This window comes from Anser anser (genome assembly GCF_964211835.1).
Source record: "Anser anser genome assembly, chromosome: 3".
NCBI classification, from domain to species: domain Eukaryota; kingdom Metazoa; phylum Chordata; class Aves; order Anseriformes; family Anatidae; genus Anser; species Anser anser.
This window is the reverse complement of record NC_139722.1, coordinates 118508854-118521742: the sequence shown is the minus strand read 5'-3', so window position 1 is coordinate 118521742 and position 12889 is coordinate 118508854. Positions and strand designations below refer to the sequence as shown.

At 38.4% G+C, this 12889-nt stretch overlaps 1 protein-coding gene across 11 annotated transcripts in view; it reads right to left on the bottom strand.

Moving 5' to 3' along the window:
- PLCB1 (phospholipase C beta 1) overlaps window positions 1-12889 on the bottom strand; it is a 415451-nt gene that overhangs the window by 93102 nt on the left and 309460 nt on the right. For all 11 annotated transcript variants that reach the window (XM_083828903.1, XM_083828908.1, XM_083828906.1 and 8 more), the window contains 4 exons: window positions 8865-8949; window positions 8207-8384; window positions 2107-2177; window positions 1380-1476 (listed from right to left, as the gene is read on the bottom strand). In XM_083828903.1, the coding sequence (XP_083685029.1) occupies window positions 1380-1476; window positions 2107-2177; window positions 8207-8384; window positions 8865-8949 (431 nt within the window). The remainder of the gene's footprint in view (window positions 1-1379; window positions 1477-2106; window positions 2178-8206; window positions 8385-8864; window positions 8950-12889) is intronic.

The following is a 12889-nucleotide window of genomic DNA, read 5'->3' as shown; positions in this document are numbered from 1 at the left end:
AAACTAATCCTCATTTAACTCTTTACTTATTCAGCTCATCTTTGCTGAATTTAGTGAAGGTTCAGCAGTGGTTCCAGGCCAGGATTAAGACCAGAAACCACAAGTCTTGATATAGTGGCCACTGCTTTGACCAACTGGCAACATTTGCCTCATAATGATTTTTTTTTTTTTTTGACACAAACACCAGATATATTAGTCCTTTAACATTATGAGTTCACAGAAACAGTATGATTGATCAGAGGTCACATGAAGACTTAGGGTTAAAAATGTGGGCATGAGCAGTTCTGATCAAAGGTCACATGAAGACTTAGGGTTAAAAATGTGGACATGAGAAGTTCTTCAGAAAACACAAAACTTGGAAAGGCGCAGGCATGTGAACAGAAGAAATCTACACAAGAGAATTTTATAACAGCTGCATCAACTTGTCCTGCTAGGATTCACACGGCTTCCTTTCCAAAAGGAATATCTCCTTCCCACTGTGTACTTGCAACTCTCATTAGAGCTAATGGAGATTATGAACATTCAAGGGACACTACTGTAGGGAACAAGCACAGCTCTCTGCACGATTTTGTGAATGCTTATGTGTATGCCGGTATAAATACACAAAAACATAAGAACAGGTAGATAACTTCTTATATGTTTATTATTCAAGATGAGTAAATGCAAAATCTTATGTACAGATATGGACTTATGCACCAATTACCTGTCTTCTGCTAAGGCCTCCACAAATCCATAATAAATTAAAATGCTATAAACTTCTTTAACGAAAAAGCTCCAAGAGCATATTGCAACCTGTCAAAACAAAGTGAAAAAGGGCAGGCAAACAGTAGGGGGTTCTGCACCAAGAAAGGAAAAGATGCTGCAGTGTTTACTGAGGATGCCACAGAGTGCATTCTTAGTAAGGCATCTTCTGTAAAAGCCCATGGGGGACGAAGTTACGGCTTTTTCTATACAACACACAGAGGCAGGAAAGAGTGAATTTGCTTGTGGGGAAGGGCACACTCCCTGCTTACACTGAATGCTATATAAAAGTAGCACAGGGAAAACAAAGCACTTGCTCCATCTGACAGAATATTTATGACCACTTTTCTCAAACTCCTTAAGTTACTCTTCAGGTATGGAAAACAAAGACAATCTAAGTAAAACATTTTTTAAAATGTTTTTGAAATGTCAGCATGTTTACTGTTGATGAAGCTTGATATTTAGACTAATGCAGGTTTCAAAATAAATATGGATTTATCTGGCTGGATACCAAGGAAACATCTCTGTCCATGCATCTAATTGAGAGGAAGCCAAGTCATTATTTCTCCAGAATTTTCTTCCAAATACTTGCTCTGTAATTTTTAGTATAAGACGCCACTCATGCTTAGCTTACTTACTTTTTGATACTTCAAAGGACTCAAACTTCACAGGCTGAATGTAGTTCACCAGGTTAGACATCTCTTCTGTGGCCATAGCCTCACTTCCAGCAGTACCCTAGGACAGAGAAGGGAAGGCTGAAGTTTTGGTCTGTTAAATTCCATGGTGGCCATCAGGGGCCACAAAACCAAAGCCCAGTTACTGTCAATCATGGTACCTTTCACTAATCCTGGCTTAGTGAAATCAATGCCTCACACTGGGAGCTTCACATATTAATGAAGAAAATATGATATAAAATTTAAATGTTTAATTAAACTGCTCTTGCATTCATTCTTTCAATGCGGCTTCTAGGGAAAGGTCTGTATTACCTGTGCAGATGGCATGGTGCTACACACACAGTGCTAAGCACACTTACCAGTACTATCAGACAAATAAAAAACATAGCTCCAAATTTTCAACATCTAGTTTTTCTTCCAACAGTGATAAATATACCACAAGCAGTTGTCTAACACATATCAGCTGTGGTATTAAGTCTTATTCCTCCCTAAATTAAAAAATAAAATAAATAAATAAATAAATAAACCAAATGTGCTTCCAAACTGAGTGACAACCAACTTCAGAAAGTTGGTGATTCCCAGTGTGCTGCCTCCCTTTCTCCACTAGATGGCAGTCCCACTCCTGGTAACACAAGCCAACCCATAACTGGCGGAATCTACCCATCACCATAAAACAAAGCCATGCCCTTACTTCATCCATCGACGACTTTTTACAGTCATCATCATAGTCATCGTCATCATCGCTCTCAATCTCTGCTTCTCCTGAAACGTTTTAAGCAGAAGTTAATTATTGGCTTAAGCAATAGCTATAAATAAAAGGGACAAATTTGTAAAAAGACATGCAAATAGCACTGCTTAGAAGATGTACATGTGCTTTTTGTGCAGCACAAATCAAAAAAACTGTCTTGAGGGATATGCCCATCCTCATCACTGGTAAGTTGTTATTACCTAACTAAACAAAAACTCTTGCTTTGCAGCTGCTGGACACTTAGTATTGGAAATTATAAGGCAGGTATCAGCGCTAAGAAAAGAGCATCGTGGTGTGCATAGTGTGCAGAGTGTGTAGGTATAGTACTACAAAATACTCCAAAGAGATGTTCCCATGCTTGGGTCACAGCTCTGGGGTCTGGGATTTCTATGTCACAGGATCCATGCAGGACCTTCGGTGAATGCTGTCACTCCCCTTGGGAAGCAGACACAACAGCATTCACAGGGTGAAAAAAAGTGTGTGAAAACTGATGGGATTCACATGCTGTGGTAACAAGGGCTGCTCAGAGTAATACATCTGCTTTGAAGATAACGCAGTGCATGTTCTCAGGTAGCATAGCTGGCAGGAATTGGCACACAATTCCCTTCACTGAGACTACTTTGGTGTGTCTTAGTGCTTGGACTCATAGCTCAAATGTGCCGGCTGAGGGCAGTGCAAATCAAATAATGTGACAAAGATGCATAAAGCTCATCCTTTCCCTGAAAACATACTGATGGAGTAAATAGAAGCAAATAAAACATTTTAAGCCTTGCTCCCAATTGCAGCGTACTTAAAAAATTCCAGTGGGCAAGACACAGATTCTTTATTGTTAATTACCGAATATCCCTCCCCTCTCAATGCTTTGATATGGTTGAGCTAGAAATCAATCCATCTTCCTCTTTAGAAACTCCTCCTTTGTGTTTGGCTATCAAAAAGTATACACCATGCATCTTTAGAAGACTCTGGAAAAGCAGGTTTAACTTATACTGCAGTCACCTATCCACAGCAGACTGACAACCGTCCTTAAAGGTTTTATTCCACAAACCTTTAATCTCTCTTCAGTGGTGGCAATTCTATTTTGGCAGCCCAGAAATATAACCACCGTGCAGCATTCCCAAACTCTCCAGAGAATGGTAATTCACTTTCAGTTCCTTCTGTCCACGTAAGGTCGAATCCAAAGCCCACTGAATCTGGAAACTCCTCTTTGTTCCAAGAGGCCTTGAATCATGCCCAGTGGGCCCTTTCTGAACATGTACAGCACATATGATTTAAGTAATGAGCGTGCCTTTCACAACCAAATGATGACTACCCAGGCTGCATTTCCTTCCAGATGCAGATGTTGAAATGTCATGCTTTTATTCATGAACGCATTTCTTCCTGAACATTTCATTGAAGAAAATAACATGATTGCTCAACAGGCTCAAGGGATGGCTCAGGGAACTTCAATGCGCTGCAAAGAGCCAGCCATGCTCTCACAAGATTTGCAGTGACAGTCTTGGGACGGGAAGCTCTTGATTTATCTGGACAGGCAAAATAACACTTCTCATTGTCTACAAAAAGGGGGACGTGGGTAGACTTCAGCCAGCTTCCACTGCCAAGATACCAGGTGGATGATAGCTTGCTTTTGCTATAAGTGTCCAAGGAGGGAAGTATGCAATACAAAATTCATTTATTTAAAAATATTTAACAGGAAAACTCCCAAGGAGATCAGATCTCATTTGGATCCGTCACTACAGGAAGGACATTAAGGTGCTGGAACATGCCAGAAAAGGGCAACAAAGCTGCTGGGGGTTCTGGAGATCAAGTCTTATGAGGAGCAGCTGAGGGAGCTGGGGTTGTTTAGCCTGGAGAAGAGGAGGCTCAGGGACAACCTTATCGCACTCTATAGATACCTTAAAGGAGGCTGTAGCCTGTAGGTGGGGGTTGGTCTATTCTCCCACGTACCTGGTGACAGGATGAGGGGGAATGGGCTAAAGTTGTGCCAGGGGAGGTTTAGGTTGGATATTAGGAAAAACTTCTTTACTGAAAGGGTTGTTAGGCATTGGAATGGGCTGCTCAGGGAAGTGGTTGAGTCACCATCCCTGGAGGTATTTAAAAGATGTTTAAGATGTTTAGATGTAGAGCTTAGTGATATGGTTTAGTGGAGGACTTGTTAGTGTTAGGTCAGAGGTTGGACTAGGTGATCTTGGAGGTTTCTTCCAACCTAAATGATTCTGAGATTTGGTGATTATCAAGTCCCGCATCAGACTGCAAATCCAGAACACATAATACACAGGACTGCAAACACAGAATAACAATTCCTAAGAATTTTTGAGACTACGACTACATCTGCATTGCCTTTCACTCAGCAGCATGGTTCTATGCTCAGACCCCAACTTCTTTTGCTGTTACACTGCTGGGACCTGACATCAGAGCAAGCCTTGGCCAGACCTAGGAGATGTCTGTGCTATGGATGCCCCCGTGCTCACCTTCCCACAGTGCTGGTGGGATCAGCTCAATGCCACCACTCCTGGCCCTCCTGGGACTGTACAGATGTGGTATATCATAAAGGCACATGGTTTGTACATACGGCTGTGCTGCAGGTCCAAGCCAGTGTGCATTGGGGAGCATGTGTAAGAGGGACAACTAGCAGTAATGACATTACTACTATTATTTGCATTTAGATGGGACTACAAACCCAGGACAAGACAGGACGTCACTGTACTGTTATACAAATACAGGGAAAACAGAGACCTCCTGCTCCAAAAGCTTGCTTTCCAAGTATGAGACAAAAGCTGAGGGATTAAGAATTTGTTTCAAAATTTAAATACTCTTCAGTTAGCGAGCTTTGGCTACTTTCAGTACAGGCCTAATTTTGGTATGACGTATGGCCTCACCCAGCAGAACTGCAGTGTAATCTAAATATATATGGCTTCTTTGAAAATCTCACTTATTTGCTCGTGTCAGTTGTGCTAAAACTGCTAGGTCTAAGATTCTTCTTTAACAAAATGAGAATCTCACAAATGTTATCTCAGAAATTCTTTTTCTGCTTTGCCAGCATTGCTTCTTTATCCCAAGCTGTTGGATATAAGATTTTACGCTTACAGACGTTATACCCTACTGAAGTTAGTTTTTACATCAGTTCCATGAAAAACTTGCAAGCCATTCTGAAAAGCTATTGCTTCAGAACTGTTTTTTAATTATTGCTACCATATCACTATCACCTAGCTTTCATGTGATATGTTTTATAAACATATCACAAGAATGGTTTATTTGGGTTTAATTAAATCTGACCTCAAGCAGTGTAAGACACAGAGAAGCCTGCTATCAACTGACGTACAGATCTCTGTATTTTTTGCTCTGCTGTGAAAAAGATCATTTAAAATCTCAAGAAGGCTAGATCAGCACAACTTTCTCCTGCAGATCAGCAGTAACTCTGACAGTTTCTATACAATACAATAGAGTTATTTGAATAATATGCCCAACTTGCTAAGTGTAAAGATTATATTAAGGTTGAAGAACTGAAACACTTCATGTTAAGAAAAGTTAAGAATTAGGCTTCTTTTAGCAAGTCTTTAATTGCATTATTCTTCTCACGCTGCATAAAGAAATTGGTACTGGGTATAGAGGAGCATAACGTCTGCAGTGCCTTACAAGTTGCCAATACCGAGATGCCTATAAGGAACAAGGCAGTGCAAAGATGGGCATCATGATGACTGCTGAGCACTGCCCTGTACAACCAGGCTCTACTCTGGGTCTTGCCACAGCAGTCATAAAATGCCAAATAATTTTTAAAAAATGTTCACAGAAAGCTGGCATCTGATTTACAGAAATGCTCAGTGGTCACAGATGGAGCTGCAGCTGAAATCTCTGGAGCTGTGCTCTGAATACTTAAAAATTCAGCGTAGTCTTTAAAAACAAATCCTGGATGTTCCTTGTCAGTTGCCCCCAAACTGTTCTTAAACCCTTTCAGACTCTGTTGTTCCCAGATTAAATTGGATTAATACTATTTCACTCCCCACAGGTATTGTTCAGTTAAATTCACCGTTGTTTGTTGAGTGTTTATATGCAGTTTGGATATCCCTAAAGAAATTCACTGTGAGGTGAAGATGCTAGATCTGGGATCAAGAATTGAATGACAAAGAGCAAAAAAATATTGACTAATTGTCATTTTCCAAAAGAGGCATTCTAAAGGAGAAACAATGGCAAGGTAATGTATTTTGGCAGTCACAGATGAATCAAATGACCACATTATTTTGCCATCTCAGTTCTAGCATTTTCTAAACTGTATTCATCTTCAAAATCTACAGTTCACAGAAATTGCTACATAGGCAATACAGATATAATATTCACAGTTAATGTTTAAAATTGCATATGCTTTTATGGGACTTATTGCCCTGCCTTGCCTCATCATCGACACAGATGATGTCATTGATTCGTCATTCACATGATGTCATCATTCACATGATGTCATAATTCACAGCCCAAGTCTTTTCCTATAAAAACGCATGGAGGGGTTCCTGAAGTACAACAACGCTGTTATCCTCTATGAAGATCAGACAGAGGAAAAAAAAAATATAAAGCAGAAATCATGCGGTAGGTTGTTCATTTCTCACTATATTTCAATTTTTGGAAAGGAGGAGGTTGGCATATTCTCACTTATTTTTCTGTTGCTTGTGTTTGTCTAAAGCAAATAATGAAAACAGTATTAAAATCATTCCTGACACCAGGATGACTCTTCTTTTGAAATCCAAGTCCTACACCAAAGCATGGCCTTTGTAAAATTTATTAACACAATTGCTGAAAACTCTTTCTTTCTTTGTTTCTAATAGGATAAACAATGTTATCCACAAATTCAGTATGATTTTTTATTTTTTTTTTTTTTGTTCAGCTTGAGGCAAACTGCCAGCATGAAAATTTTCAGCTCAATTAATCAGACTTTAGAAAAAATTACAAACAACTGGAAAAAAAAAATAACGGCAAATGGCAATGAACTTATATTCCAGCAGAGATTTCAATCTACACTGTAAGCATTCCACTAATAGGGCATAAACATCTATCTATGCTTTTAGCAATTCAAAATTTCAGTCTTAAGAGGAAGAAGAAATTCTGGTCCAGGGAACAGACACTTGCTTGGGAATCAGAATACATATATTTTGCTGCTTGTCCTGATGCTGATCTACTCCCATGGTTTAAAGTAAATACTTAGTTATCTCTTTCTCTGCACTTTTCTTTTTCTGTTCTAGTTAGGCATTAAGCACTTCAGGGTAAAGGATGTATCTTACTATATTTTTGCGTAAAACACTCACAGTGGTCCCCTGCAGATCCTATAGGCATTAATAGTATATATGCATTAAATTAAAATAACTTTTCAAATTCATTTCTGATTTTGAAAGTTATGCTGATAATGAACAAATTAAATGATATACACTTTTTTCCATTGGCTACACTTCTAACAGTTGCTCTTGGTAACAAATATTTGTTTGTAATTATTTTTATTTTATTTTTTGCCTGTTTCCATCTCTGGAACAGAAGAACATTTTACAGCACTCTGCATAGAGTTCTGTAACATGTTCCCAACTACTGTAAAACCCTGCCTGACGAACAGATATTCTACCCCAGTTACCCTAAATCTTAGACATTACAGAACCACTGCAGTTCTCCTGTGCAGTAGGTTAAATGTAGCAAGGCTCTGAAAGGACACCAAATGATATGCACATCTCAGAAGCAACAAAAAAAAGAAAACATTTATATTTGATGTTGGGCTTAGGCACGCAACACAGGCAGACAACGGTGGGTGAGTTGGCTGCTTGCTCTATTTCCCAAACAGTGCAGATAAATGTTAGTATACATCGCTGATCTTTAGGTCACTCCGTAAGTGATTCCTCAGCGTCAAGCTTTCTCAGGCTCCTGGAGCAATGACACTTAGTGTTGTTTCCTGCTGAGTAAAACCTACACTGGTGTACCTTTACCTTGCTAGAGCAATGTAAATAGCTTGAAAAACACAGCTGTAATTAAGCATTTGTGTTTTAGTGAGAAGTATATTTGTAGATTCAATTCATACCTGCTCCTGGGGAGGAAGGTTCAAACATACTAGATGTATCGCTGCATGTGTTGGAAGCTTGCTCTGAGAGCTTCTTTTTTGCACTTCCATCTGCAGACTTATGGGACTTCTTTTTATTCTTCACTAGAATTTTGTACATTAAATCCATAGGGCTTGGAAGAGGAACCCCAGGCTCAAGCTTGAAGAAAAGGAAGAGAAATTTGTTACAACAACAGAAGAAACAAGCTTATGGCAATTTCTTAGGGCCCACATGGTGAAAGATAATTTTGTAAGCACTATGAGCCCTGTTAAAGTGAAGCGTATCTTGCAAAAGAGGCAACCTCGATGTTAAATGAAACAGGGCTACTGAGAGCGCTTATGGAAAATACCTTATGAAATGTCTACAGTAATAACTGCAATAAATATTAGTTCAAATATGAAAGCATACGTTATAAAATGGCAGCTATAAGAATCAATTGCATTTAAAGGATTACAATTCACTGTAATGGAACAATCTCTGCAACAGAAACTATATGCTTAAGTCACCACAGCACACGTCATTTAACCCCCCTCCTTTAGATTATGTTTTGGAAGGCTATATATAAAGAATGACACAGGATTGAAACACTTAAATAAAAACACAGATATCTGTGATTTGATAAATACCAAACCATATTACCGGATATTTTTCCAATGGATCCATAAGCAGTGCATCTCCAAATATTAATCTGCAGTACTCTGCCATTTTTGCCTGTTGTTTAGGGCTAAAGGGTGGAAAAGAAATAAATAAATGAGTCCGACTAATGCTACAGACTGAAAGCTACAGTAATGGAATATCTAATATCCCTAAACCAGATATAATTTCCTGATCCAATCACTGTGAATTGTTCACAGAGGCATAGATATATCATGCAATTATTCCAATTCCTCTGATAGAGCTTATCAAAAGGATGACACATGAAGTTTGTAGTCACTTGAATAATAGTGAAACTGAACTTTTAACACTGAGTTGTATTTTCCAATGCGCCTAGTAGAAAACAAAAAATGAGGATGTCAGTTGTTACCTGGAAATAACTGTTGCATGAAGTTGCCTCTTTCAGGCAACATTTTTATTCAAAGTTTAAGTATTTTCCCGGTGTTACTTTATACTTATGCCAGGCATTCTTCTTGCACCACCTTTTCTCATTTGGATTTCTTTCTCTTGTTTGTCATACCTAACCTAAGGCATCATAGCCCAAACAGTTACACAGCCTCCTCTGCAGGTGCCCCTGTTAAACTTCCCAAACTGTCGGTACCTGTCACCTCCCCCAGTGTGTCTACAGGGTACAACCATACAGAATAATGAGCAGAAGATGTTACTTGGGTTTCAAAAGCAGCAAAAATGCATTAATCAAAGGCGCTGGTAGAGACGCAACTAGTTTACTGCAGATTTCATTCTAGCAGCCCACTTTCCCACCCTTTTTGTGTTAGCCCATGTGAGATGAGTGCTCTGGGTGCGGTGGCTGTGCAGTGTGACAGACTGTCCAGCTAGAGCCCTGCTTGCAGCTGTGCTGCAGCTCTGCACTGCTCTCCACCATAAAGTGCTGGTCCAGCCGCAGACCTCATGGGTGAGGCTGGTACCAGCAGTTTGCACTGCTCTCGCCAGCTCCACCAGAAGCATTCCTCCTGCTGGATCCCCATTGGCAGAAGTCACAGTGTAGATGTAATTGGTACTACTGCTAAGATGTATTATGCCACTTTGGAGAATTTCTGTAATAAGTGCTGGTGTAACTGCACTTTTAATTAAATACTGCATGCATGTAATGCATATATAACTAGGATCAATATACCAGGTGGAGCTGCTCGAGGATTAGATTACTGTTTGGGTCACTGGTCAGATTCCTTATTTATGTATTTTGTTTTTGAATTATATACAGAGTCAAATTTTACCACCGTAAATTACTTCAGTGGTTTTCGTGACATCCTCCAGAAATAAACTGAACCTCAGCAAATTCTACTTATAATCAATTTTCCCAAAGTGCAACTCCAGAATGAAATAATTGCTGCATACCATAGTGATGGGAATTTTAGGACTGAAAATAGGTTACATTGCCTAGAAATATCACTAAAATCATCTGAAAACGTAGCTCAGTGCTACAGTCATTCTCTTTCTGATTTTTGACAACTATGTATTTTTGTTATACATGTCCATTTAATAAAATCTGCAACACTCAAGGCTTAGGTTTATTTGAAATTTTCCATTTTTGATACTCTGTTGAGAAGTTTCAATGAAAGAACAGGTTTATTTTGCTTAATATAACCTCCTCAACTACTATTAATTATGATCTGCATATCATGAAAGATACACGAATGGTATAAGCAGTTATGTTACCATGGAGCTATTTTTCATGACAAAGTAGAGCTGGGTATATATGAAAAAAGGCGTGCTCATTTTTCTCTTGCAAACTAGGAGTACAGCAACTTCTATGCCTATTTTGTCATTAGCCACCAACAGAGCACTTGGCACCGGAGCTCTTCCTGGGTTCAGCAGGGCCAAACCAGAGCTGAGATGAAGGCTGGGTGGCATTTGAATCAGAAAATGAAATTTCCCCAAGATCAGCATTCTGGACGTCCCTTGAAGCAGATTCAGGGTGAAACGGTCATTAGCTCAGTCATTTACAAAACATACTGAGAGTAGGTTTTAAATTATTCCACCAAGCTATACAAGCGCTGCATGCAGTTTAAATCTCTACAGGATTTCATTGATGCTTTCTTTTACCTGCAGCCAATTCTGCAAAAAAAGCTAAGAGCCACTTTTAGCTGAGGATGGAAAATTAAGATGAACACAGGCAAGGCAGTGAAACTAAGAACCCACGAGGGAGAAGGTGATGGGAAGAACAGATCAGGCAATGACTGTGTGTTAGCTATTACTAACTGCAAGCTACCAAGGAAAATAAAGGCACCTCACTCTGCTCTAGTAAGAAAGCAGACTGGGTATTTGCTACACATCTTGCCTACAAGAAGTCATTAAAGGGAAGTTTATTTCAATCTTCTTCACCAGTGTTTTTTGAATAGGCCTATGCTCTGAGGACCCAGAAAGTTCAAGGGACATTTCCTTGAATCACAGGAGCACAATTACTGTTGTCCTAGTAATTAGATGTGAGATGCGACATCAGCATTTTTAAACGGGCACACCAACTCCAAAAACAAACTCTTTATAAGAAATAGAAAAAGCACACGAAACCTTAAATCTAATAAATTTCATACTGTCACCACAGCTAGAACAAATTCTTCTGATCTTCCATATTTAATTACATGTTTACCTCAAAGAGCACACAGTGAGGACTTTTATTTATGCATAAGAGAAACATTTAAAGCAGCATATTTTGGTTTAGCACATAAATTCCTGATCATCACTTTGCAGAGGCAAAAAGGAGGAAAAAGAAAATTATGCAGAAAACCTAACAGTTTTTAAAACTATCAAAAAATCTTGCAATACTGGAGGCCAAAGAACAAACATTTTTCATTACAGAATTAATTTTCATTGTGAACTGGACCATATGCACAGTTATTTTAAAAGCTCCTAAGAAAGGAGCTGAGTAATTTATGAGATAAAAATTATTCAAAAGTACCAGCATTTAAATGAGTGGTATTTTTTGCATGTTCCGCACAAATACATATTGTTTCAAGAGAGAGATCATTATTAATGGTATATATAGATTATGTATTACTTTTACAGTACTTTAAAAGTTGGAGTATAAGTTTCCTTTTACTTTCCCTTCTTTTCAAGCAACCAACTAAATACCAACTTTTCTACAACAACGTGTTTCCTCAATTGTGTTGTTAAGAAACAAAAAAAAAAACACATTTTTTTCCGACAGAAAAAATGTCCACACCTATTGCTATTGGAAATTCTCTTGGCATTCACTTAGCTTAATGAAAACGGATTGTCTCAAAACAGCTGACTTGATCTGCTTTATTTTTTTCACTGTATGGATATGGACAGGTATCACACGGAGCAATTATGTATGCCCCCAGAATATGCCAGGGCAAAGGAAGATAAAACGGGAACATGATACCTAGAGATATGGAAATACAGAGAATCTGAAGAAATGTTTTCATTAACATTATTGCATTGCTTGTATTTTGTTTTACTGTGTTTGTACTGGGCCTATTATGAAGGTCAATCACAGAGGCTCTCTAGCACTACTGCACAACTATTGCTCCTAACATTGTATTATTATCACTTCTGCAGAGATAGTTACTCTGTATAAGACAAATAAAGACACAGATCCTCCCCAGAAGAGACTAAAATAATTTAAAGTGTAGGAAAAAAAAAGTGATAAAAATCCTTTTAATATTTGAAGTAACAATTCCAGCAAGAAATCAGCAGTATGAATAACTGTAATTAAATTTAATCTTGGAAGCAATCTTATATGGATACTGTTCAAGGATCACTTAACCTTTTTGCTATGTCATCAGTGCATTTCTAATTATAGAGTGTCTGCTTTCAGATTTGCAGATAGCTTATCTTCTTGTAAGCCCAATTTTAAACATCAAGGTCTTCTTGAGGTCTTTTAAGAATTTTCAGGATAGTTCTCATTTTTTGATAGAAGCACATCTTTTCTTAGCATTGTCTTTTTTCAGTGTGCACATTTAGACATCAATAAAAATGATGGTATATAAAATATTTTATATATTCCAAAATCTATATGCTTACCTCTT